At 37.4% G+C, this 27546-nt stretch overlaps 1 protein-coding gene across 1 annotated transcript in view; it reads right to left on the minus strand.

Moving 5' to 3' along the window:
- Positions 1-27546, minus strand: part of KNTC1 (kinetochore associated 1) — a 72088-nt gene that overhangs the window by 25968 nt on the left and 18574 nt on the right. The window contains exons 17-43 of the mRNA XM_082640275.1: positions 23171-23296; positions 22991-23080; positions 22530-22583; positions 21223-21284; positions 18883-18994; positions 17654-17797; positions 17413-17469; positions 17218-17319; positions 15397-15513; positions 15161-15304; positions 14632-14730; positions 13905-14008; positions 13649-13748; positions 13067-13201; positions 12411-12530; positions 10957-11029; positions 10270-10337; positions 7406-7686; positions 6150-6322; positions 5604-5701; positions 4908-5046; positions 4377-4433; positions 3707-3870; positions 2211-2315; positions 1713-1841; positions 973-1089; positions 38-147 (exon numbers count right to left, since the gene is read on the minus strand). Coding sequence (XP_082496401.1) covers positions 38-147; positions 973-1089; positions 1713-1841; positions 2211-2315; positions 3707-3870; positions 4377-4433; positions 4908-5046; positions 5604-5701; positions 6150-6322; positions 7406-7686; positions 10270-10337; positions 10957-11029; positions 12411-12530; positions 13067-13201; positions 13649-13748; positions 13905-14008; positions 14632-14730; positions 15161-15304; positions 15397-15513; positions 17218-17319; positions 17413-17469; positions 17654-17797; positions 18883-18994; positions 21223-21284; positions 22530-22583; positions 22991-23080; positions 23171-23296 — 3080 coding nt within the window. The remainder of the gene's footprint in view (positions 1-37; positions 148-972; positions 1090-1712; positions 1842-2210; positions 2316-3706; positions 3871-4376; positions 4434-4907; positions 5047-5603; positions 5702-6149; positions 6323-7405; positions 7687-10269; positions 10338-10956; positions 11030-12410; positions 12531-13066; positions 13202-13648; positions 13749-13904; positions 14009-14631; positions 14731-15160; positions 15305-15396; positions 15514-17217; positions 17320-17412; positions 17470-17653; positions 17798-18882; positions 18995-21222; positions 21285-22529; positions 22584-22990; positions 23081-23170; positions 23297-27546) is intronic.

Consider the following 27546-nt stretch of genomic DNA (forward strand, 5'->3'; position numbering starts at 1 on the left):
CTAACAGCAAAAATACCAATGAAATTTAAAGAATTACCTGCAATATTCCAGAATGAGGCTTGTATCCATATCTATATTCTCCACAAGAGCTTTAATGAGGTCTTTCTTGGTGAGAAAATGTTGCCTAAAAACTGGCTGGAAAGAAATCTAGAAATAAAAAGAGCAAAACAGAAACCCTGCTAAACTGAAATGTATCAGACTAAGGGCACTGTTGTGACCTGCCCTTTTACTATCCATTTTTTTAGAGAAACATTTTTCTATAGCTCCTTCATCTTTTATTTTTATCATACTACCCAACGCGACCATCACTCTGAAATTTCACGTGTATTTGGCTAGAGGTCCAAAATCTCTCTTAGTCACGCTAACCCCTGGCTCTTCAGTAAAGTTTGGTAGTTAGCAACAAACAGTCCCATTACTGCATAGGAACGAGGCTTCGAAACATATACCATTTCTACAATGGTTACATTCCCGATAAGTCAACTATTTGCAAATAAAATAAAATGTTTTACATTCATAGTAAAGAAAACAGGATTTTGTTGGTTTGTTTTTGCAAAGTGAAAAATAAGGGCCACTTACTTCTCCCTGGTAGGAGTTGCTGAAGCTTAGTACGATGTATATACATTTTAATATTATCTTTAAACAAATAGCACACAAAAAAGTATGAGGCTAAAGCGTAGGCCTGGAATACCTTAAATGTTAATTAATACTAGATACATTCCTATAATGAGAAGGCTAAGCAGATGAAATGTCAAGCCTCTTCTAATTTCTTTAAAAATATAGCAAAAAGAAAATGAGGCAAAAGGTCCTTATTTCTTTGAAAGCACCAATGCGTGTAATAACTAACTAAAACTTACAAGTCGGTTTATATACAACCTCTCCAAAAGTAAAGGATAACGAGTTCTTTGTTTTAAATTTTCCAACAGGGTAATTATCAGAATGGATGAAACTTCATGGCACTTGAAGAATACTCACACCAAGTTTACCAAGACGAATACCCCACCGGGAATCAGTACAGAGTTCACAGAACTTAAGCTCCATTTCTATTTCTTGATAGAGACTGGCCAGCTGAGAGCCCACCAGAGATATTGCCTAAAAAATTAAAATAGAATTAAAATTGAATTGCAAATAGAAAATGTTCTAATACCTTTTATACGAAACCCAACAATAAAAACCATAGTCTTTCTTTATGATAACAGCTGGAATGTTACATGTTGCTTCATACACCGTCATTACTTATATAATACTTAGGTAATTCGGCTTTTAGTGTGACGCCATAAATTTAGTCTGGATTTCTTTCATAAGAAAAGGCCAAATTTGAGCTATCCTGCATGTAAAATGCCCACAAAAGGCAAATTTTGAAACAAACAATATCAAAGACAAGTTTTGCATCCGTTAAACTTGTCCTACAAAGAAGAACTGGCTCATGGGTCTAAGGTTTCCAGTACACTAGAGTAAGCATAAGCAGTGAGGTTCTCTGGCTGAATACAGATTTAAGAAATAAAAAATGTAATCCTCTGGGTTGAGCAATGCTTAGGACCTGCATATACATTCACTGGTGTGTTGTCAGTTAAGGAAAAGCTGGTAGAAACCATGTGTATTAGCTTGACGTTTCTTTTGCTAAATCTTTAAGATCTGGTGGCAAAGCCAATTTTACTTCTTCCCCTGAATCTTCAATATTGCAAGAACTGAAGGTGTGCTTCCTTAGGTCATACCAATATTTTGTCGTAATTCTGCCATGCTTTATCTATGAGCTTCCATATATTTTCAAAGACTTCTTTTTGTGGTAAGAGAGTGCAGTACCCCAATGCCAAGTTGAGGTCCACCAGGCGACAATTAAATACCTGTGGGAAGAAAGCATCCAGAGAAGCAAATTCCTCACAATCAAAACAGAATTCAGTCTCTAAAGGCTGATTTGTCACTAAATTTAGTTTTAGGCCCTACGAAAGAACAAGCATTTCATGAAAAGTTATTTATAGCAAAATAGTTCCAACTTGTTTGCTTAGTTTTAATATCTTTTATCACTATTATAAATTTAAGGAAAGAAACTCTAACAAGTTCTATATGACACGGAACCCATACCTTCTCTGTATTACTTCTTTTCAAGTCCCCAAAATCCCCTCCCCCTCCTCACTCTTATCCTCACTGAAAAATCAGAAGCAAGCAGGAGAGAGAGAGAGAGAGAGAGGAGCTTACCACAAACGAATACTCACTTTGTACAAAAGTGTTGCGGCATTTCCCCTGATAAACATAACGGCTTTCTCTTTCAATTCCATAACAACATGCTTGGATTTAACTAATGTGGCCTCTCCACACAACTTTTAGAAAAGAAAAAAAGAATCCTCAGGTCCACGTCTATGCATAGTTTTGAAAACTTTTCTTAAATATTGAGGAACTTTGAAAATTCAGCATTATATGCAAAAAGTATTGTCATTTAATCTATAATGACAGAAAGCTGGGGCTTGCAGAGGAATTGACTGGGAAAGGGCAAAAAGGAACCTTATAAAATACTCTGTACCTTGATTATGGTGTTGGTGACAAGGTGAATACATTGGTTGATAATACTTAAAATATGTGCATTTTAATTTTGAAAGCTATACTTCAATAGAGCTGATTTTTTTAAATATTGGCATTTAGTAAATATGAATAGAGTAGTAGAAATGAATACAAAACCAGCTTCATCAGCAAGTTATCAACAGATAGTTTGTCTTCTAGAATCTTTTTAATGATGCCGTCAGGTAATAATTATAATTTGGGCCACAGTAAAACAAATAGCAGATCGATAGTTTTGACCCAATGTGGTCACTGGGCTTGGAGTAAGAGGACTTAACACTGCAACCAAAAGCCTCAGATTATTTACTTTACCTCCCTGAATCTGAGTTTCTTAGTTTACAAAGTGGAGTCTCTCAGGTTTGTCATAAAGATTAGGTATGAAAATGTGTGCAAGGGCTTCCCTGGTGGTGCAGTGGTTAAGAATCCGCCTGCCAATGCAGGGGACATGGGTTCGAGCCCTGGTCCGGGAAGATCCCACATGCCATGGAGCAACTAAGCCCGTGCGCCACAACTACTGAGCGTGCGCTCTAGAGCTCGTGTGCCACAACTACTGAGCCCGCATGCCACAACTACTGAAGACTGTGCACCTAGAGCCTATGCTCCACAACAAGAGAAGCCACCACAATGAGAAGCCCGCGCACTACAACAAAGAGTAGCCCACACACAGCAACGAAGACCCAACGCAGCCAAAAATAAAGAAATAAAATAAAATAAAATAAAATAAATTAATTAAAAATTAAAAAAAAAAGAAAATGTGTGCAAGCACCTTGAACTATACCTGACTTTGTAGATGTTCAACAGACGTGTCCTAAATCTGACAAATTATCAATTTCCTTACTACAAAGCCAAATAGGAAAATGTGAGTTCCAAATTCCTTTGTTTGGCAGTGCTTTTTTTTTTTTTGCGGTACGCGGGCCTCTCACTGTTGTGGCCTCTCCCGTTGAGGAGCACAGGCTCCGGATGTGCAGGCTCAGCGGCCACGGCTCACGGGCCCAGCCACTCCACGGCAATGTGGGATCTTCCCAGACTGGGGCACGAACCCGTGTCCCCGGCATCAGCAGGCCGACTCTCAACCACTGCGCCACCAGGGAGGCCCTGGCAGTGCTTTTGTATCTGTATTTGCGCAAAGTGAGAGTAGTTGTTCTCGAAACTGTACCTTGTCACTCAAACTGGCATTCATGAAGTTTGACACAGAGTGCTGAAGACAGGTACCAAATGAACCAACTACAAATTTTAGGGCCAGCTCCCATTGGCTAGATTCCTGAAGGTTCTGAAGCAAGGCAGAGATGGAATTGATAATAGGTAACATAAGGCTGTCTCCTGTGAAATGATAAAAAGTATTTTACTCGAGTACAAGTATTTTAATATTTAGATTTTTTTAAAACAAAGAAAGACCGTATTTGGCAATTGTTTTCAGGGACGGTCTACTTCTTCAATGCAGGTAATGGTCATAGAACTGATTCTCAAAGTTAGTAAATAAAAGAGCTAACATGAGGCTTGATCTAAACCAGAAAATAGCTAGGTACATGGATACTGAGGTACTTCGATTGTAACTTGCCTATTTTGAGATGCTTAAATCATTAGCTGAAGAAAACCATTTCTCTACTAGGAAGACCAAATTTATGAACAGATTCATAAAAGTTAACACTATAAGCCAAATGATCCATTTTCCCAACAGTTTGGAAGAGTAGTAATGTAACAGTAATAATTAAGAAACTATATTAAGGACATTACATCAGATTCATATTCAGAATTTCAAGAAATTTCTATGTTGGCCTATCTACAAAATTGTAATTCAATGGTTATACGTTTCTGATGTCAAGTACCTTCACTGATGGAGCAGTATGGTAAACTTGTAGAATCGAAGGGATATCTCTTGCTTTCTACAAAAGAGAATAAGTTCAATAACAATAAGTAAAATAACTCTCTTTTAGAGCACACAGTCCCAGAGATACTTCAATGCTGCGCTCTTATCAAATAATGTTGTAAAGCAACCTGTTACTTAGAAAAAACCAAGACCGTTACAGGTCTGGATGTACAGGTAAGTGTACATCCAGACCAAGATGCAGAACACTATTAGCATCCAGAAGCCACCCCCTTGCCCGCTTCCAGTCTACCCTCCAAGGGTAAACACTACCCTGATTTCCAACAGCATGGCCTCCTTATAGCCCATCCTTGTACTTTACATAAATGAAATCATACAATACATGTTCTTTTGTTCCTCACTTCATTTGTTCAGCATTACGCCTACAAGATTCATCCATGTTACTATGTGTAGTTCCAGTTCCAAACCTCTACCATTTAAACTGGCATGAAGCAGAAATACACAGAAAAAAGAGGACACAAATGAAATTTACCAGCCAGAGGCACAAGTGATGAAATCAATTCATAGATGACAGGGAGCACCATCTGTGACTCGAGAACTATCCCATCTTCACTGAAGAAGTCACAGTAAGACCACTCCTCATATGGATCTTTATGAGTTCCAAAAGCAGTCTAAATATCAAATCATACAGAAAAGACACAGATAAGGACACTCCAGAACACAAATTCCTTCTTCACCAAGCAGAATCCAGAATCAGATCTATCAGAGCCAAACACAATGTTGATAGTCAAATACAACCATGTAGTCTGTTTCTTCTGGTCTATGGCTTAAAATAATGTCGCTTTAAATTAAATTATTACTCAGGGAATTCCCTGGTGGTCCACTGGTTAGGATTTGGCACTTTCACTGCGGGGGACAGGTTCGATCCCTGGTAGGGGAAGATCCTGCAAGCCACATGGCCAAAAAAACCCCAAACTGTTACTCTGGACAATGTCCAGAGATGCCTTGTTTGAGGCCCAATGTTTCGAAAGATAGTGCAAATTAAAGCCAATAAATGTGACTAGAAAAGAGAAGTGGTCTCATGCCCTTAAGTAGTTCTCTGGTCTAGAGTAAGAAAATATGAGAGGTAGATTCAGTATTTTTATAAACTATGCAAGTGATTTAAAAGTGGTGTGTAATGGATTGGGTAGAGGTTTTGTTTAAGGAAAAGAAATTCAAAGCAATTTACTTTCATGAGAATTCCGCAGTCATCCATTTGGCACTGTCTGGAAAGCTCTACTGCCATTAAAGTATATTTACAGAGTTCTAAGGCATCTAGCAAAAAATCTGAAAGAAAATGGAGGACAAGTCATTAAACTAGTATTTCCTGTGTTTAGAACAACAAAAACAACCTTCGAATAATTACCATTCAAAATTCTAAGGTAGGCCACAAAGCAGAGAGAAAGGTTTCCACACAGCTTTGACGACCCTAAATAATACAGGTCAACATTTTTCTTAAGCTTGACTGGAAAGTAAGTTCAGATACGGGGAGGCAAGGAATTTCACAGTCTTCTGAAAGCGAATATCGTCAATAGTCAGAAATGACATTGTTAATTTTGGAAATACTTTAAAATAGTAACCCCCATAGAGATTCAATTATAAGTGTCCCCTTTGTGAAAGAGGGATAATGATCACTTCTCCCTCTACCTCAGTGTCCAACTGTAAGGAGACAGCATTAGACAAGTGCGAAATGAAGCAGAGAATATAAAACCACGTAGATTATAAATCTTGTCACCTGGACTGCAGATGGTGGCAGCCTGGCATGCTAGATCATGTATCTCAGAAGGAAGATTTAGTCCCGCAGGGATTGTCATTGGAACGCCATTAGCCAACATCTGACAAAGCTTCTGACACGCCAGGAACAGCAATTTCCCAGTGTTGGTGTTGCAGTGATACTTAAACAAGTCTCTTTGGAAGAAAGGAAGGGTCGGAAGTTAGAGCACTCGTATGGAAAGCAGATGTATTTGCCTTTCTTGGATTAATATATAACCACTAAAAAAAAAAAAAAAAAAAATATATATATATATATATATATATATATGTATATATATATATATATATATATATATAACCACAGGGGCTTCCCTGGTGGCGCAGTGGTTGAGAGTCCGCCTGCCGATGCAGGGGACACGGGTTCGTGCCCCGGTCTGGGAAGATCCCATGTGCCGCAGAGTGGCTGGGCCTGTGAGCCATGGCCGCTGAGCCTGCACGTCCAGAGCCTGTGCTCCGCAACGGGAGAGGCCACAATAGTGAGAAGCCCGCGTACCGCAAAAAAAAAAAAAAAAAAAAAAAAAAAAAAAATATATATATATATATATATATATATATAACCACTAACATTTACAACATCTTTAAATGTTTTCAGTGTGCTTCATTTTTCAACTTGCTTGGGATACCACTAACTGTTGCACGGCAAGGTGACCTAAACTCAATGGTTTGGTTACCTAACTACACAGGGCTAGTCACACCTCTTCTACGCCACCACTTTCTTTCTTTCTTTTAAATAAATTTATTTATTTTCTTTATTTATTTTTGGCTGTGTTGGGTCTTCATTGCTGCGTGTGGGCTTTCTCTAGTTGCAGCGAGCGGGGGTTACTCTTTGTTGCGGTGCGCGGGCTTCTCATCGTGGTGGCTTCTCTTGTTGCCAAGCACAGGCTCTAGGTGAGCAGGCTTCAGTAGTTGTGGCACGTGGGCTCTAGAGCACAGGCTCAGTAGTCGTGGCGCACGGGCTTAGTCGCTCCATGGCATGTGGGATCCTCCCGGACCAGGGCTCGAACCTGTGTCCCCTGTGTTGGCAGGCAGATTCTTAACCACAAGTCCCTACGCCACCACTTTCTGACCCAGGCATACAAAACAGGCTCTCAGGGCGAGAAACCAAGAATCACGTCTGTGGAAGTGAAAGGGTCACCATCCTATCCTCGTCACCAAAGAAGTAAATGAAACCAGTGTTCCTTTCTGATGAGCTGTGTGATTTGGGGACCCGGAACTCACCTGCATTTTCTCAGCGCCACTTCCACGTTCCCGTCGTTCAAGGCCCTCAAGATCATCTTGGCCTCCAGCTCTTGCCGGGACACCTGCAGGGCCAGCACCTGTCGGTGCAGCTTGGACTCGGCGCTCAGCCTCTCCTCCTCAGCAGCTGCAGGCTCTGCTGGCCTCCGGGGTTTGTGTTTAGCCTGTGCGACTTGCTGAGCTTTAATGTGCCGTTCCCGGAGCTCTGCTATCAGGGAACTATTGCTGTAATCTTCAAATGAAAGAAAGACCTCAAAGTTCTCCTGTAGCAAGGCAAGCAAGACAAAGCTCTGTTCAGTTCATCTGTGGTTGAAATCATTGGTGTGTCTCGAACCTCTATTTTACCTCTCTCTCTCCCTTGTAAACTAAGAATTTAAGACTCTATATTTCAAAAGTAACTTATTATATAAAGGCTGGAAAAGGGGAAAATATCACTTAACCCAGGGCTTTCTCAACTTTGGCACTGCTGACGTCTTTGGGTCTGGTAATTCTGTTGTGGTAATTCTGCCCTAATCCTAATCCTAACCCTAACCCTGAACAGAAGGAGGGAGGGATTAAGTATTAGGTTTGTGCAATTCTACCCTGGTGGCTGGAAGAAGCCAGTTTTGCTCTTTTCTGTAATAACTTCTGGTTAGCTGCTAACACCAGACCTAGAACTAATTTTTCTAACCCAATACAAGGATCCTGCTGAAGCCCAGGGAAGGACAGCAAGAGGTAGTGGGAGTGAGTGAGACCTTCCTCTTTGACACCACACTTTAGAACAGGGTTTCTCAATTTGCCAGATGATTCTTTGCCTCAGGGGCTGCCTTTGCACAGGAGGATGTTTAGCAGCATCCCTGGCCTCTCCCACTAGACCTAGCACAAGGATTGTTCCATAAATGGTAGCACGATACCTAAACATGACTTTGCTTAGATCTAAACCATTGCTTTAAAGTACCTGTAATTTTCAAATTTAAGAAGACTGCGGAGAAGTTAACTTATGCTGACTCCTGGGTGCTTCACACGAAGACATCTATTGTTTAACACAGAAGATCACAAACTTTTGGGCTGTAGCGCCTCTTTACACTCTTAAAAATTATTGAGGACCCCAAAAAACTTTTAAGGAGATATCTATCAATATTTACCATATCAGAAATTAAACAGAAAAGTTTAAAGTACAAGAGCATATAAAAGTGCACATAGCATCAGCCTTTAGAGCGATGATATTACCACATCATGAAGCCTCTGAAAACCCAGTATACTCTCATGAGAGAATACGGATGGAAAGAACAATTTCTTATTTTTGCTATAAATAGAGTTTTAATCTCATGGACTCCCTGAAAGGGACCCAAGAGACCCTTGGGAGTCCATGGGCCATACTTTGAGAAACAGCAGTACAATAAACTGTGATAAATTATTTCTTCTTTACACACTTTGAGATAATACAATTGAGAGTTAAATCTGCCGGTGTGTTAATTTCAAGTTTTCACAAAGAGATCCTCACATCTACCCAATTTCCTCTTTGATGAAACTTATCAGTTAACCCTGACAGCCCTTCTATTTAGAAAATCTTTTCACGTTAGGAAGGCCCTAGAGCCAAAATAAAATAATTAATTTCAAATTTCAAATCTGAAGACAGTTAATCAGTTCAAAGTTAACAGAAATTAATTTTTAAGAAAAAGTGAACTGCCTAGAATGAAACTATATAGAAAAAAAAATTAAGACATTATGAAGTAGACAGTACTCTTTTGGGCCAGTTTCTATAGACAATTTGCTGTCTTTCACAATATTCTGAGACACTGTGGTGCCTCAGTTTCCTCATCTGTAAAGGAGAATTATAACAGTACCCTCCCTGGGGATCTACTGTGACAAATAACACATGCAAAGCCCCATGTCTAGTACATGGTAAGTACTGAGTAAATGACAGCTACTGTTAGCCATCATTCTGGGCCACCAGAATTATTATTAAATAAATAATCTATAAAGATACTGTAAACCAAAATGGTTTTTTAAAAAAGCATAAACTAGAATACAATTAAAAAAGAGAGAACAGTTCCTTAAAAAGTTAAACATAGAATTACCATATGACTCAGCAATTCCTCTCCTGGGTATATACCCAAAGGAACTGAAAGCAGGAAGTTAACAGATATTTGTACATTCATGTTCAATGCAGCATTATTCACAGTAGCCCCAAAGTGGAAACAACCCAAGTGTCCATCAAGAGATAAATAAACAAAACTGTGGTAGAGCCATACAGTGGAATATTATTCAGTCAGAGACAGGAAGGAAGTTCTATACATCCTACAACATGGATGAACATTATACTAAGTAAAAAAAGCTAGACACAAAAGGACAAATGTTTTATGATTCCACTTTATATGAAATTTATGAAATAGGAAAATTCATAGAGATAAAAAGTAGATTAGAGGTTACAAGAGGCTGAGGGGAGAGAGGAATGGGGAGTTATTGCTTAACAGGTGCAAAGTTTCTGCTTGAAGGGATGAAAAGTAGATACTGGTGATGGTGATGGTTGTACTGCACTGTGAATGGAGTCAATACCACTGAATTGTAAATAGAAAAATGGTTAAAATGGCAAATTTTACATTGTATGTACTTTACCATGATTTAAACAATCAATAATGCAGTATACCCCAAACCATTGAATTATACACTTCAAATAGATGAAATGTATGGTATGTGAATTATATTACATTAAAGCTGCTTTAAAAAAGAGAGACAGAAAGAGGAAAAACCAGTATACCTGAAGTCTCTGAAGGCTAGTGCAGAAGGTTTTAAGGAGGAACTGATCTATGTCAAATGCACTGATGAGTCAAGTAATAATGTTCAACATGGCTTAACATCTTTACCTGTAAGCTAGCAACAGTTTTAAATTGTTTCAAGGTTTCTTCCCATTCATCCTTCTTCTGCAGATTGTCTGTAATTAAATTTTTAAAAGTTATAGCATACATCCAAATTCTGATATTATCAGAATTTTTAAAAGCTAAAATTTTAATTTGCTTTGGTTTTCTCATCTCAAGTCTTCAGTAGTTCTTTTCAGATTCCGATAGAAGGCAATTTAAGTACAAAAAGAAACCTAATTACTCTTTCTGAAGGTAGAAAAGAGAAGTTTGTTGGTTACAAGACAAATGGCAATTTTTCTGAAATAAATTCCAGATTTTTTTTTCCCCAAGAGAATTACTTTGTTAATTGTTTTAAATTCAAGGTTAAATGGGTTTTTTCCCAATCATAACCAAGTGATAAGTGAGCAATGTGAGTAAAAAGTGCAAGGCACCAAAGAAATCTAGTCCAGCATTAAACAGTCACTGAAGCATATGCACAAATGATGAGTTGATCTTACATGCTTCTGCTCTTACACTACTAATCAAAAGAATAAGGCAAGAAAGCCTTTTCACGAAGAAAAGTGTGTGAAATCAAAAAAGACAATCAGAGGCAGGAAAACGGTGGGTCAGGATGGGAGATGTCACTGATGTCCTCTTCTGAAGAGGATCAGCTTTAGAACTAAACCAAGAGGAGCGAACAGAGATGGAAATTACCTTTCTGAATGTCACACAGTACTTTAAGAATGTCTACTGATGTCTTCGCTACAGACAGTCTCCAGGCCTTGTCCTAAAAAGAAAAATGCAAAATGAAGTCCCTTTCTTGTATTTGCCATTGTATATGCAGTGCATATATAGACAAATAAATAAAAAGCACAGAATCAGATTAAACAATAGATATGGCTTAAGAGTTGAGAGGTCTGTGTTACAGGGAGTTGGGCAGCCAAAGAATGGATCATAATTGAATAATATATAAGCTAAACATGAAAAATACCCATATGGACTCTTGGATATATGATTTAGAAATACTATAGAATATGCAAATCTCCCAAATCACCTTTCAGATACACTATAATTAACAGGCATTTGGGTTTTGTTTTTTTAACAGCTTTTACTTATTATTTGAGAAAAAATCTGGAAAGGATCTCTGGAAAAGTTAAAGAGAACTGAACTTGTTTAGTATAGAAATCAGAAGTCTAAGAAAGAATCATCCTCAAGACTAAAAAAAAAAATCTTTTCTTTTTAAAGATAAGAAAAACCAAAGAGGGAAAAGTTTTAATTGAAAGACATGGTATGTGTAAAATGCTTAGCAAGGGCCGGGTCCGAACAAAGTATTCAAACATTTTGACTACGGGCTGCAGTTGAAGCTGGTGGTTGAGAATACAGACAGTGTAAAATGAGACTCTGCCACTTTCCAAATACCCTTGGGAAAGCCACTAATTTAAAAATTTTAGTTTTCTAAACTCAATCAAAAGGAGCTAACAATAGGGTCTCCTTCACAACTTCGTTCACAGTTTTATTGTGAGGAAGAAATGGACAATCTATTTGAAGTATTTAACCTAATGCCTAGTGGACAGTAAGAGGATAATAAATTTTAGGTGTTTAAAAAAAAAATCATTTCCCTAAAGGTAAAAAATGATTGAAGTGCACCACTGAGAGAGGCTGGGAGGTAAGTATCTTCAAAGGTTTAAAAAACTCAACTACCCTGGATAAACTAGGTTTTCGGTCCCTTATCTCTCTACCGTGAATTGGCTCTCTGGAAACCGTTTCTAAGTTTCAACGTCCTGTTCTCAGATTAGATTTACCTTGGTTCTGTGGCTGACGTTACTTGAGAGTAATGACTATGTCCCATACAATGCAAAACACTGTTTATACTTCAAGGCATTACGGAAAATTCTTTATGTATAACAGATACTTCAGTTAATCCTTTTGATCTGCAGATCCCAGATTATTCAGTGTGGGCTCAAAGCCACTGCTCCAAAGCAGCTGTATTTGTTTGTTTGTTTTTCTATATGGTAAATTTTCTATATAGTAAATGGGAATTTTAATATTAGGCCATTCTAGCAGTGAGAAGAACAAATACTCATATTTGTAAGTCTGTCTTTTCTATCCTGTTGATAAATATCCATAAAAATTGGATTTATCTACATTTTATTTAGTGAAAATCTCACCTCATTAGAATTATCTGGTTCTTCCTGTAATGCCAGTCGTGCCCATATGATTACTCTTCCTGCAGTTTTCTGAGCTTCAGCAGGAGGCAAAGACCTCAACAGAAGGATACAGTCTTCACCCTGTAAACAGAGTTTGAAAGGGAGAAAAAACAGCTGCTACCTGCAAAGGATGATTTGGATTTACCTCTTACTTTTCTATTTAAAGATGAAAAGACATCATTTTGAAAAAGACATTATGGTTCCATGGTTTAAAAATCTGAAAATTCTGTTTTGGATGACAGCAAACAGAAAAAGTAAATTAAAATACTACCCTTTGTATTTTGTAATTCTTAGGTATGCCTGTAGTTTTAGAATTATATAAAAATAAAGACACTTAAAAACACAAAAAGAAAACCCACCTCCTATTCTGGAAACAAAGGGTCCTACACATATGTAAAACATGAGTCTGAGTTTTGTTAACTACCAAAGACTATGAAAGCTCATTAGGTATTCACAAAATACTTAAAACAAAACAAAACTATATATATAGGCCAATCTAACGTCTAATGTTGGTATAACTTTATTTTGTGCTTATCTATTTGGATAATTTGATAGTTAAATCTTTAAAAACTCAAAACAAACCAACCATATAAAAGTACGATATAAAACTTTCACACCTTTTCTCTGTCAATCAGGTCAATAATCCTTAGACTGTAGATTTCGTCTTCAGGCAACATATATGCTTCGGCCACCTTTAAAGCATCTTCTAAAGAAGATGGGACATCTTGTTTGAGAATGTATCTTACCACCCTCTGAAATAGAGACAATATACATTTCTTTGTTATGAAATCTCACAGAGAGCCCAGAAATCATTTGTTCATATAATTAAAACAATGCAGCAAACTCTAAACTGTATGAAAAATTAAAACATGATTTGCCTTCTGAATTCAATGACAGTCCTTTCACCCTTCTTTTTTTCCCCTTAGCTTTACTGAGGTTTAATTGACAAATAAAAATTACATATATTTAAGGAGTACAACATGATGGTATAATATATTCCCTCAGCTTCTTAATTTACTGTCTGTTGTCTTTACTACTCTAACAACCAATCAAACACTCTCTTAACATTCTATCTAACAAAAGGGAAGCGGCAAAGAACCTAGCTCTATTAATCTTAAAGAATATAAAATCTGGTTAAATTTCCCATGTTGCTCTGGAAGTGGAGCAAAGGTGTTAAAAGATTCAATTATTGTACTTACCATTATTTCCTTGCTTAAGAGATTCACCTCCCTTATTCCATAGCCTCGTAAAAGTTTTTTCATCTCCATTAGTTTGTAACTTTCCTGTAATAACTTGACTCTAAAAGTAAATTTATTGATATTAACATAGACTGTCTTTTTTTTTAATGAAATACTAAGGGACACAGTAAAGGACAGAAAAACATATATGAATTTCAACTCAAAACGTGAAGTTTATCCAACACCAAAAAAGCTGTTTGGTACACTGTAATCTTACTTGGGATGGTCCATCTCTAAGTGCTGTTTCACCAGCTGCTCCACAGCTGCACTCCAGGGGACCACTGCTGCATACATTATCTTGAGCACAGCATCAAATATGAGCTATAAAGACACACACACCGACAGTGAATAGCTCTCGGATTTACTTTTCATGCAAATTAATTATGCAGCCTAATCTACAGCAGGGATCTTGCATCTACTGGATGGAAGCTTGAGAATATTTCATCTTCTGACTGCAAAAGCATATATGTCTTCCAAAATTCACACATAAAGGGCAATTTTATTATTTAGAAAAATTCAGAGGAGTGTTTTCTCTGCTGAAAGTTAAATCATATAGCTCTATTAACTTTCTATAGACTGTGTTTAAAAATATTCTCCATGATTTTATTCACATTTTATAATGGTGACTAATAACAGTGCGAAGTCAAAATAAAGGCATATGATAAACATATTTTAAAATGTCTCTATGTTTGTAAGACCATAGAAATGCCTGAAAATATATGCATCTAACTGTCCATGTGGGTTTTTCTGGGGGTGAGAAGAAGACTTTCACTTTTTATTTTCATAAGAAAAAAGGATTGAGTGGTTTTTATTTTCTTTTTATTCTTTTTTCCTATTACACAAATTCTCCCTAACAAATACATGTTGCTTTTGTGACCAGAAGAAAAGTTTTAAGAAAGGATGCGATGCTCAAAAGGAAATCTATATGATCACTATTTACTTACATCTGTGTCAGATAAACATCCTATTACTGCTATAGCTTTTGCTTCCCATGCTGTATCAAAGAGTGAGGTGAACTTTGAGCTACATCTCTTCAATAAATCCTAAAATGGGATAAACATTTTTTTAAATTTAAAACTCTCACTAAAACACTCCCACAACACATATATAAACATAGATAAATAGCTTTTATAGATGCGTAAAAAACCAAAAACTTCTACTTAGCCATGAATGCTGAACAATGGTCAACAAGTGCAAAACTGCCAAAACCTTGGCCTTCAGTGTTACACGGTACAGAAAACTTTGTTCATGCTCCTATCATTTCACAACAACCATTTGGAGAAGGTCCTAACATTATCTCATTGTGCTCAAGGCGACCAGTCAGTAGCAGAGTTAACCCACATTCTTAACCAATACAATATGCTGCGTCCATCCTAATGGTAAAGCATGACATTCCATAAAGAGTTAAACATTTAATACAATGATGCACTGCACAGATCCAGAAAAAAAGACTAGAGCTAAAGAAGAAGTTACCTCTATGTACAGAAGGAGAAGTTCCTCCTCCTGTAAGTCATGTTCCCTCACGTAAACTCTTATAAACTTCTCGAAGACGGAAGGAATAAGCTCGGGGGCCAGCACTTTATCAAACATTCGGAATACAATGGTGGTTGTATCCTCCTGGATGTTGAAATAAAGACGGCATAAATGCAAACTCTAGCTGTGTTGGCTATGATAAAATAGTAATAATTCTGATAAATCTAGACTTCTACCTTCTCAAAATCAGAGAGGGCCAATTTGCAGTTGTATTTCCTATGCAGTGTGATTAACTCTCGTAGGTTATTTACCAAAGCCCTTAACTGACAAACTTCCTCCGTGTTTTGATGATCCTTATAAAACAAAAGTGTTGAAGTTGTTAAGGATATGAAATAAAAGTGTGAGAGGGAAATACAAATAAGAGGAAACTGCAACTTATGCCTTTAAATTTTGCAGACGTTTAAGCAAAATTAACTAGTACAAATTAACAGATCAGAATCCAACAGAAATCTAAAAGAAATTTTCTTTCTTAAAAAAATAGAAAAAACTATTAATATTAGTGTAATATTTTTTCAGAACCCCAATATACTTAGGTACACAAACATCATTTAGATAATCCTCAATGTTCCATCCATATAGATCATGACCAGATACAAAGTGATGACATTTCCTAAAGTTATATACGAGGACCAGAATTTTCAATTGCTAAAAGGCAATTAGGGAAAAGACAAAGTAGTGTTTTATAGCAAGAGGAAAAGCTCTTCTGTGGAAAAACATATAAAATGATCAATATACATTGTACATTATAACATGTATTGATTATATAACATCAATATACTGCTTGAAACTTACAGAAAAAATTCCCATCTTATTCTTAACAGCACATAATCAGTAACTATAATTAATAAAAAGAATCTGCTATATCAGAAAGTAGGAGGAAATTTATTATTTATTTTTGGGTTCCAGAAACTTAAGGAATAAATGTAATTTCATAATGTATGTATGATGTTATTACAAAAGGTCATACCTTCTGGTCCTTAAGTACTTTAAACTTCAGAGTTGAGGTTATACTGAGGTGTCTCAACATGTTAGTTTATAAACTAAATTATGGTACCCCAACAAACTTTTTTAAAATATAAGAATGTATTTTTTTCAATATAATGAATGCTTTCTAGTTTTTAGAAATCTGAAGGGAAAAATAAATGAACTTAAGAAATTTAGAAGCCAAATAATAAATTCAGTTCATTAACCTCAAATTAACATCATATGTAACATCAATATTCCTGATCTTAGTTCTCTTTCTAGCATTGCTATTTTATTCAGTCAGTCAGAAAGTCCCAGATTTTTTTTCAATTTGATCTTTTAAAAAATTCTTTGGTACTTAAGCCATTATGACTATTGGAATGCCTGAGAAATGCAATCAAAACTAGAAGTAGTTTACTACTTTAAATAAAAGAAGTAAACCTGATTGATACAGCCTTTGAAAACTAATCCTAATATGTCATTAAGTTTTGCCCTTTTAAAGGACTGTGAAATGTTACTAATGCATAAAATCCCAATTAGACTACTTAGGAGTATGTTTATATATTGTTTCCCTTTTGCTTGGCTCAATAGAGAAAAACAGTGCATTAAGACAGGTTCAGGGCTTCCCTGGTGGCGCAGTGGTTGAGAGTCCGCCTGCCGATGCAGGGGACACGGGTTCGTGCCCCAGTCCGGGAAGATCCCACATGCCGCGGAGCGGCTGGGCCCGTGAGCCATGGCCGCTGAGCCTGCGCGTCGGGAGCCTGTGCTCCGCAACGGGAGAGACCACAACAGTGAGAGGCCTGCGCACCGCAAAAAAAAAAAAAAAAAAAAAAAAAAAAAGACAGGTTCAAGTTGTAACAGAAACATAAGGAAGAAAAAACCTAATTTTCCTTTTTGTGGATTTTAAAAGTACACAACAAAAGAACATACAAAAATAATATTTAAGAAGTGAATATGTGTCTAAATACACATAGACAAACCCTTCAATATAAATTAAATGTTTTATTACTAAAAATTTGTTTTTCATATCGTACCAAGGAATTCCAATGCCAAGAGGACGCCAATCCTAACTCATCTGGTTCTTCTGCTGTAAAATATACCTCTGCCAGTTGAAGCCCATTTTCTGGCCAGTTTGCCTTTAAAAAAATATTAGAGACCATTAAAAATAATGTTTTACGCCATGGGGAGTACTGCAAATGCCTTTTCAGTGCTAATTATACTGGTATTACCTTATCAGTTAGTTCAAGGTTCCTGGCTGCTTGTTCCAACCATTTTGCAAGAACTTTCTGAAAGAGATATATCATAAAAAGTACTGATACGAATAAATAATCACTGAAATAATTTAAAACCTCCATCGTAGTCTTTCAAGAGACACTAAAATGAACTAACTGGTGTTAGCACGACTTAATCTTCGACGATATAATGTAAAAAATAGAATCATCAAGAGTGAGAACACTGAAGGCAACTTACCTGTCCTTCAGGTACAGTCCTTCTCACAAATGGGATCACATCATTTTTAAGCCATGGACAAAGATTTTGCAAAGAGACCGGTGTAGAAATTGAGTTGAGCAAGTTCTCAAGCATTTTCACATCAAATCTGCTTTCAAAGTTTGCCTAAATCATACAGAGTGAGAAACTAAGATTTATCCAACAAATTTAAACCGATAGCCTCCCAAGAGGGAAAGACCTATTAGAAAGTCATTTCAAGAAATATTTTACTGTGTTTCCCTGGTGGTGCAGTGGTTAAGAATCCGCCTGCCAATGCAGGAGACAGGGGTTCGAGCCCTGCTCCGGGAAGATCCCACATGACGTGGAGCAACTAAGCCCGTGTGCCACAACTACTGAGGCCTGCACTCTAGAGCCCACGAGTTACAACTACTGAGCCCACGCACCGCATCTACTGAAGCCCATGCGCTCCAGAGCCCGTGCTCCGCAACAAGAGAAGCCCGCGCACCGCGACGAAGAGTAGCCCCGGCTCGCCGCGACTAGAGAAAGCCTGTGCGCAGTGACGAAGACCCAACATAGACAAAAATAATAAATAAATAAAAATAAAATAATTTTATTAAAAAAATTTTATTGATGTAACGACCCTTAAAGGTGATTTACTCTGTGCAAATGATTCAAGTTGGTAGCCACAAATTCCGTGAAACCTCATGGCAGCGAGTACTAGTTAATAAATTAGAGGCAGAGGAACAGGCAGAGATGGCATTCTAAGGAAAACTTAACTGGAGGTGACAGTACAAACCCTAACAAGCATGTGTCTTTAATAGCATCACACCCAGATACTAAGCTTTGGACCTAATATTCTATATCAACATTAAGGAGATTCGGAGCAGCAATTATAATGGGCAATCCTTTCTGACAATCTGAGCTGCAACAGGACTACCCTCTCCACCATTCCTACATAAGAAAGCCCATCAATAAACTGCTTAATAAAACGTTACCTCTTGACCTAAGGTTAGGAGCTAACTAGACTCTGAATGATGAGATAACGTAAGTTTATATTTTATGTATACTATTTCCTCTGAGTTGATATCATCAGAGGATAGTTTTCTCTGGGACAGGTCATATTTTATCAAACCGTCTGAAAACACCCCATTGCCCAGTCACTCCTGCCACCCTATTAGTTTCCAACACTGATTCAATCACCTCTCACAGGAGCTATAAAGCCATTAAGAAAAAAATGCAAAACAAATTACCCGATGTCTCAGCCAAAGGTACTGTGCACAAACAAGGTTTCCTTCTCTTAGCTGTAAAAAAATATCCTTAAGGTCATCTTCATTATTCAGAAATTCAATCCAAGAACTACCCCTGCAAAGTCAAAGAGAGGAAAGAAGTTAGTAGTCAAAAAATATATATTAAGGTTATATGTTACAAGTAGATATCATTATGCATTTTTTTTTTTTTTTGCGGTACGCGGGCCTCTCACTGTTGTGGCCTCTCCCGTTGCGGAGCACAGGCTCCAGACGCGCAGGCTCAGCGGCCATAGCTCACGGGCCCAGCCGATCCATGGCATGTGGGATCTTCCTGGACAGGGGCACGAACCCGTGTCCCCCGCATTGGCAGGCGGACTCCCAACCACTGCGCCACCAGGGAAGCCCCATTATGCATTTTAATTAGGTTTTTTTTTCTTCAGAGTTAAAAAAAAGAATAAAAGATTATACAGTGAAAAGTAAGTTTCCTTCTTATCCCAGACCTATAGAACTCCTGTATCTCCCCCAGAAGTTATAGCTCTCCTTGTAGGTCCTTCCTGAGATAATCATTACATATACAAGCAACCATTTTTAACTCTAAAATGAATGAGAGTTTTTTATGTATACTATTTGTACTTAAAAAAATTCATCTTACATTATTTTGGCAGCTTGTACCAAATGAGCACATATAGATGTTATTCTTTTTTAAGGACTACATATTATTCCATGGCATGGATTTACTATAATTTAACTAGACAACCACAGTTGAACACTAGGGTTACTTCCAGTCTTTTGCTGTAACCAACAAAGCTATAGTGACTACCCAGTCCTAATTAAAGCTCAGAAATAGATGATGAATACTTCCTTAAAATGATAAAAAGACAAAACCCTATAAGCCTGTATCATGTTTAAATGATAAAACAAAACAAGCATTTTCACTAATATCAGGAACAAGAGAAAGATGCCTATTTACCACCATTATTTAATAATGTTCTACATGGGACTTCCCTGGCGGTCCAGTGGTTAAGACTTCACCTTCCAATGCATGGAGTGTGGGTTCAATCCCTGGTCTGGGAGCTAAGATCCCACATGCCTCATGACCAAAAAACCAAAACATAAAACAGAAGCAATATTGTAACAAATTCAATAAAGACTTAAAAAAAAAAGGTCCACATCAAAAAAAACAAAACAAAAACGTTCTACAAGTACCAGTCAATGAAGTTAGGCAAGGGAACAAAAAGAGGAAAAAAATGAAGCAAAATTATAATTATTTGCATATATAACTATATACTTGGAAAAAACAAGCCCAACTGAAATATTACTAAAAGTGAAAAAGGAATTCAATAAGGTAGCTGGTTTAAAAGTAATTTTTAAAAATCAATAGCTTCTATATCCTTTTGAAAATACAATGGAGAAAAGTCCCATTTATAAAAGTAGCAAGAAAGACAAAATAACAAAAAAATGTAAAAAATCTATATGAAGACAACTGAGTAGATACCACTCAGGAACATAAAAAAAAGGATAGAATGTGTAGGAAGACACATACTGCCCTTAAATATTGATATGAAGACTTGATATTGTAAAGATACTGATTCTCCCCAAATTGATTTTAGGTTCAGCACATTCCCAGTAAAAATAAATAATAAAAAATCCAATAAAAATAAGATTTTTTAAAAACTGGATAAGCTGATTCTGACTCCAAGTGTCATACAGAAAAGAGTAGCTGCCCAAATTCTGAAAAATAAGAAAAGTATAGTAGGACTAGTCTACCAGTTAATAGGACACTTTAAAGCTACATTAATTAAAACTATTTGATACTGGTGAATGAATAGAGAGATGAGATCAAGTGAATACAATTATATTGCAGAAACTTAAATACACGTGAGAATTTTAGCATGTGATTAAGGTTAACATTTCAATGAGCAGTGAAAAGATAGAATGTTTAATGATAGGATCGGGATAACTGAAGAGCTATAAGGAGAAAAAATAAAGCTTCCTTCATTGTTAGTTTATCATGATAAATAAATTTGTCTTAGCTTTAAGGTAACTAGATCTCATATTTGTCAATAACATATTCTTGGTGCACATGTTAGTATATCTAACAGGATTAATTTCCAGAAGTGGATTGTTAAGGCAAAAGGTATGTTTATTTAAATCTGCCTTCCAAATGTATCAATTCCATTGGATGATGTAGGAAGTGCCTAAATCTTAGCAGGAAAGATAACATTTTCCATCATTGAACCCCCCAGAAACACAAATTCACTCAAAGCAATGCTATATCTTTTATAACATTCCAAACTTCAATCTAATTCATAATCCAGAATTCAAAATGGGGAATGCACATACCTGAATTTTTCAGGTCCAAATGCTCCATAAAAAGTAGTCAACTTTGCATGAGCCCTTAGTACCTAAAAAGAAATAACTTGACAGTCTGAATGTTGTGTGCAATAATATTAAAATAAAAGCACCAAAAATTGGGCATTCTGTTTCAGAAGTCTTGTACATATTCTCATTTTGTCCCATATTACAAGTCAATTCCCATAAATATGACTGCCTTTACTTAGCACAAAACAAAAAAACTTGAAATAACGGAAATATTTCCAATCACACTCAATGCAATAAACCTGCAAAGAAGAGGAAGGTATTTGTACATTAATTGTAGGTGTTTTTCAAAATCAATTAGTTTTCCCAGTGATTTATAAATATGCCCTTATGGTAAAACCTAGCTGGATTATACTAAACATTTACTTTGAGATAAGAGTTAAAAAATATATAGATGGTCCCTGACATGCAACAGTTCAACTTAAGATTTTTCGACTTTATGATGGTGGAAAGGCAAAACGCATTCAGTAGAAACCATACTTAGAATTTCGATCTTTTCCTGGGTTAGCAATAACATACAGGACGATTCTCCCTTGTGATGCAGCAGCAAGGAGCCGCAGCTCCCAGTCAGCTACATAATCACAAACAACTGATATACTTATAACCATTTTGTTTTTTCACTTTCAGTACAGTATTCAATACATTACATGAGCTATTTGACAGTTTGTTATAAAACAGGCTTTGAGTCAGATGACTTTGCCCAACTCTAGGCTAATATAAGTGCTCTGAGCACATTTAAAGTAGGTGAGGCCAAGCTATCATGTTCAGTAGGTTAGGTGTATTAAGTGCATTTTTTTTTTGAAAAACATTTTTATACAGCAGGTTCTTATTAGTTATCTAGTTTATACATATTAGCGTATACATGTCAATCCCAGTCTCCCAATTCATCCCACCACCACCCCCCCAACCTTGAGTGAACTTTTGACTTGCGGTATTTTCAACTTAACAATGGGTTGGTCAGGATGTAACCCATCATAAGCTGAGGAAGATCTGTATATACATGTGTATGCACATATATTTTTGGCACCATCATAGCTATCATCAGTTTACAATTATTTGAAATAGCAGGCACTATGCAAAATGATTTATAGGAAATATTTCATTTGACCTCAAAATAACCCATAAGTACTAGTATTATTCCCATTTTGCAATAAGGAAAAAATGTATTAAAATAACTTGCTCTTGAAAAAATACAGACCTATCTTGAATTCATAAGTATATTGTAACAGTATATTCACTCCCAAATTAACCTATAAACCCAATGTAATTACCTCTTTTAAGCCATCAGAATAGATAGGAACAGCTTTATCTTCTTTCTTCAAAAGCTAAGATGAATAAGAAACACGGTTAGAATATCGGCTATACTAGGTTTTTCATGAAAGAAGATGGATTTCCTGTGAATTAAAGGAAAAAATCATCTTTAAATAATTAAATTGCACTCAACTCTGAGATGAACAATGAACAATAAAGAAGTTACATATCTTAAAAATAATGCATTTTATGAAAACAGCTCACATTTTGCCCATCTGTTACACCGTGATTTTAAGGAATATAACTAGCAATGGTATTCATTTACAGGTGAGGGGAACAACCTATAGCAAAAATGGCATCGTTTGGAAGAGCAAAAGAAATGCACTTTAAAAAAGATCTATGGGAAAAATGATTCAGTTTTTTGCAAAATACTTCTTTTGCATAAGACAAACGAACATGCACAAAGGTCAGAAACACTTACCCTGGTTTTGGCATAATTTAGCATTTCCTGGGTTGTTCCATAGGTTATCCATTGAGCCTCCAAGCAGTAATTCACCACAAATTCATCATCCTGTTTCATAAATGCCAGACATGGTAAGGCAACGTAATGTTGATCAATCCATTGATCTGAATATTCTAGTATACGACAGGGAAAACATACCTGGATTTTATGCAGATTTTCCTTAGCTTCATCTACAAGTTTTTGCCATTCGGTCTGCTCACTGGTGTCCTGAGAACTCAAAGCCAGTTTCTCCAATATATCATTTGATTTTACTTTGTAAACAAGCTGTAATATAAACATGCCACATCAAGAAACTTGAAGCAAAATAATGCCTGTGGATGACATCTTACACTGTATGCTAAAACAAAAATGTGAATATTCATGTGGTTCAAGAATAAGCATTAAAGAAGGTAACACTTAGATAACTGAAAGGTAACCCAGATTACGAAGTGTTATGGAAAGCATTTCCTCTGAGTCCTCACTAAATGTGACCAGAAGTGCACTAAGAGCTTTATGTGAATTATCTCAGTTAACTCTCATAAAAACCTAAGTAAGCATTTGCACCTCCTCATAACCCTATGGGGTAAATACTAAGATCCCTATTTTACAATCAAGAAAACTGAAGCTCAAGAGAGGGTAAGTAATGTGTCTGAAATTTTGCTGTTCAGAAGTGAATGGAGGGCTTCCCTGGTGGCGCAGTGGTTAAGAATCCGCCTGCCAATGCAGGGGACATGGATTTGATCCCTGGCCGGGGAAGATCCCACACGTTACAGAGCAACGAAGCCCGTGCACCACAACTACTGAGCCTGCGCTCTACAGCCCATGAGCCACAACTACTGAGCCCGCGTGCCACAACTACTGAAGCCCACGCACCTAGAGCCCGTGCTCCGCAACAAGCCACCGCAATGAGAAGCCCACGCACCACAACGAAGAGTAGCCCCCGCTCACCGCAACTAGAGAAAGCCCGTGCGCAGCAACGAAGACCCAATGCAGCCAAAAATAAAAACAATAAATAAATTAATTAAAAAATAAAACGAAATTAATACTGATATATTTTTTTAAAAAGTGAATGGAGCTGGTTTTTAGAAGAATACCATAAAATTATATTTCACGTCTACTTTTCTAAGTTTATCAAAGGTTCTTTTTTCTAAATTTTATTTAATTAAGTTATTTATTTATGGCTGCGTTGGGTTTTCGTTGCTGCACACAGGCTTTCTCTAGTTGCAGCGAACGGGGGCTACTCTTCATTGCGGTGCGAATGCTTCTCATTGCGGTGGCTTCTGTTGCAGAGCACGGGCTCTAGGCACACGGGCTTCAGTAGGTGTGGCGCACAGGCTTTGTTGCTCCGCGGCATGTGGGATCTTCCTGAACCAGGGATCGAACCTGTGTCCCCTGCATTGGCAGGAAAATTCGTGGGTTTTTTTGTACCTTTATTAGCCACTGAAGATGTCTTCCACTAGACTTTAAGCTGAGAGGAAGAGGGGGGTGCTCCCACAGTCTCTATACTTAGCAAGGTTCTCACTACTTCTTTGCTAAGTGAGTTGCTAAATTGATACAGTTTATTTATTATTTTTTATTTTTTTGCGGTATGCGGGCCTCTCACTGTTGTGGCCTCTCCCGCCGTGGAGCACAGGCTCCAGACGCGCAGGCTCAGGGACCACGGCTCACGGGCCCAGCCGCTCCGCGGCATGTGGGATCTTCCCGGACCGGGGCACGAACCCGTGTCCCCTGCATCGGCAGGCGGACTCTCAACCACTGTGCCACCAGGGAAGCCCAATTGATACAGTTTAACTCGGGTTAGTGAGGCATACCATTTTATTTGATTGATTGATTGATTGATTGATTGCGGTACGCGGGCCTCTCACTGTTGTGGCCTCTCCCGTTGCGGAGCACAGGCTCCGGACGCGCAGGCTCAGCGGCCATGGCTCACGGGCCCAGCCGCTCCGCGGCATGTGGGATCTTCCCGGACCGGGGCACGAAACCATGTCCCCTGCATCGGCAGGCGGACCCTCAACCACTGTGCCACCAGGGAAGCCCTATTTATTTATTTTTTAAACGTATTTATTGGAGTATAATTGCTCCACGATGGTGTGTTAGTTTCTGCTTTATAACATAGTGAACCAGCCATACATATACATATATCCCCACATCTCCTCCCTCTTTCATCTCCCTCCCACCCTCCCTTATCTCACCCCTCCAGGTGGTCACAAAGCACGGAGGTGATCTCCCTGAGGCACGCGGATTCTTAACCACTGTGCCACCAGGGAATACCCAGTCTATCAGAGGTTCTTTAGCAGCTAGAAACAGCTTGAGTTAGACACAGTCAAAATTTCAGGTTCCTTTTTTATAAACAAAATACCAACTTTAACATGGGCTCTCTGGCTCCGAAAACTAAAAGTGATACGAAAGAGCAGTTTCTCCAGTTCTGTGTCTCCACCCCCTGAAAACATCTTTCACTGGTTTTTGGCTTCATTTGCTCTTTTTAAAATGTAGTTATTATGAAACTTTCAGATGTTCAAAAAGATAATAATATAATAAATACTCATGTACTTATCACCTAAATTAAAAATTTTTAATAATATAGTTTAATATTTATAATATTAAAATAAATCTATTATACAGTATAATATATTATATAATACAAATTTATAATAAATAATATATTTATATTTAATAATATAATAATTTATATTATATTTAATATAAATATAATTTATAATATTTATATTATAGTTTAATATTACTTTCTCTTCTTCCAAATAAATCATCCTCCTTCCCTGAACCAGAAGTATCCATTATTCTGACTTTGGTGCTTATTATTCCATTAATTTATATACTGCTTTACTCATACACATTTCTAAACAATATACAAAATTGTTTTCCATGTTTTAAAATGCTACTTTCTTTAAACTTTTTATTTTATATTGGAGTATAGTTGATTAACAATGTTGTGTTACCTTCAGGTGTATAGCAAAGTGATTCAGTTATACATATACAGGTACCTATTCTCTTTCAAATTCATTTCCCATTTAGGTTGTTACATAATATAAAATGCTACATTTTTAAAACAACAAACACATGGGTACCCACCACCCACTTAGCAAATGTTAGTTTTTCACTACCATCAGGCTTCATCCTTCATTACTTCCCAGGACTTTTCAAGGGATATCAGTGAATTCCTAATCACCAAATCCAACAGACAACTTTCGGTTTTTATACCTGATTTTATTGGTAGTATTTGCAACTGCTGATCACTCCCCACTAAACTGTTTGTTTGTTTTTTGGTCACACCTCACGCCTTGTGGGATCTTAGTTCCCCAACCAGGGATCGAACCCGTGCCCTCGGCAGTGAAAGCAAGGAGTCCTAACCACTGGACTGCCAGGGAAGTCCCCCTTGGCTTCTTTCATCGTACATATGTGTGGTTTTCTTCCCAAATATGTTTATAGCCCTTCTTCCTCTATCCCCTGTGTGCTGGTGCCCCTGCAGCTCCTCCTCAGATCTCTTCTTACTCCACACATTCTCCTTGAGTGGTCTGAGCCATTCCTCCGGTGTTACCTATGTCTAGATTCAGCTCAGATCACTCTCCAACTTCCTATCAGACAGCCTCATTTTATAAGATCCCTTACATGCAATTTTTATAAGGCAGAACTCTTCATATTTTACTCCTAACCTGTTCTTCCACACATATTCCTCATTTTAAGTAATGCCATCACATTCCAACTACAGTAAGTCCCTTACATACGAATCTTCAAGCTGCGAACTTTCCAAGATGCAAACGTGCGTTCACATGTCCAATCACGTAAGTTAGTTCACGTGTCCGGCGTACATTGTCACATGCGTGCATCCTCTACACGTGGTTGTGCTTTTGTGTACTTTACTGTACAGTACTGTATAGTGTAGAGTAGTACAGTATCTTTATTTCAAGCCCAGGATGTCCAGAAGCAAGCGTAAAAGCAGCAGTGATGTACCTGGTACTGCTAAGAAGCACCAGCTATTGTACTGTACTACTGTATTTTTCAAGGTACACTACTGTAAGATTAGAGATGTTTTATTTCTTGTGTGTTTGTTTTTTATGTATTATTTGTGTGAAAAGTATTATAAACCTATTACAGTAGAGTACTATGTAGCCGATTGTGTTAGTTGGGTACCTAGGCTAACTTTGTTGGACTTCTGAACAAATTGGATGTATGAATGTGCTCTTGGAATGGAACTCGTTTATATGTAAGGGACTTACTTGTAGTGCGCTGAGCCAGAGTCCTGCTAGTCTGCTCCTGACATTTGTACCCCCCACTATGTTTGATCACTGAGCCCCACTGCTTCTACCTCCTATACACCTCTCTCATCAGACCTTCCCTCCTGTGTGTCTCCACTTCACTGCATTGGGTCAGTTTTTCAACTGGTCTTTGCATCTCTAGATTTACCCTTTTCCAAACAATTTCCCATGTTTACAAAATGACAACCTAATCAAGACATTCTCCAGCTTAAAAATCTCAGTAGCTCCCCACCACCTGCAGAATAAGATCTAAATCCTTTG

Source organism: Mesoplodon mirus (assembly GCF_964341445.2).
Source record: "Mesoplodon mirus genome assembly, chromosome: 13".
Taxonomy (NCBI): Eukaryota; Metazoa; Chordata; class Mammalia; order Artiodactyla; family Ziphiidae; genus Mesoplodon; species Mesoplodon mirus.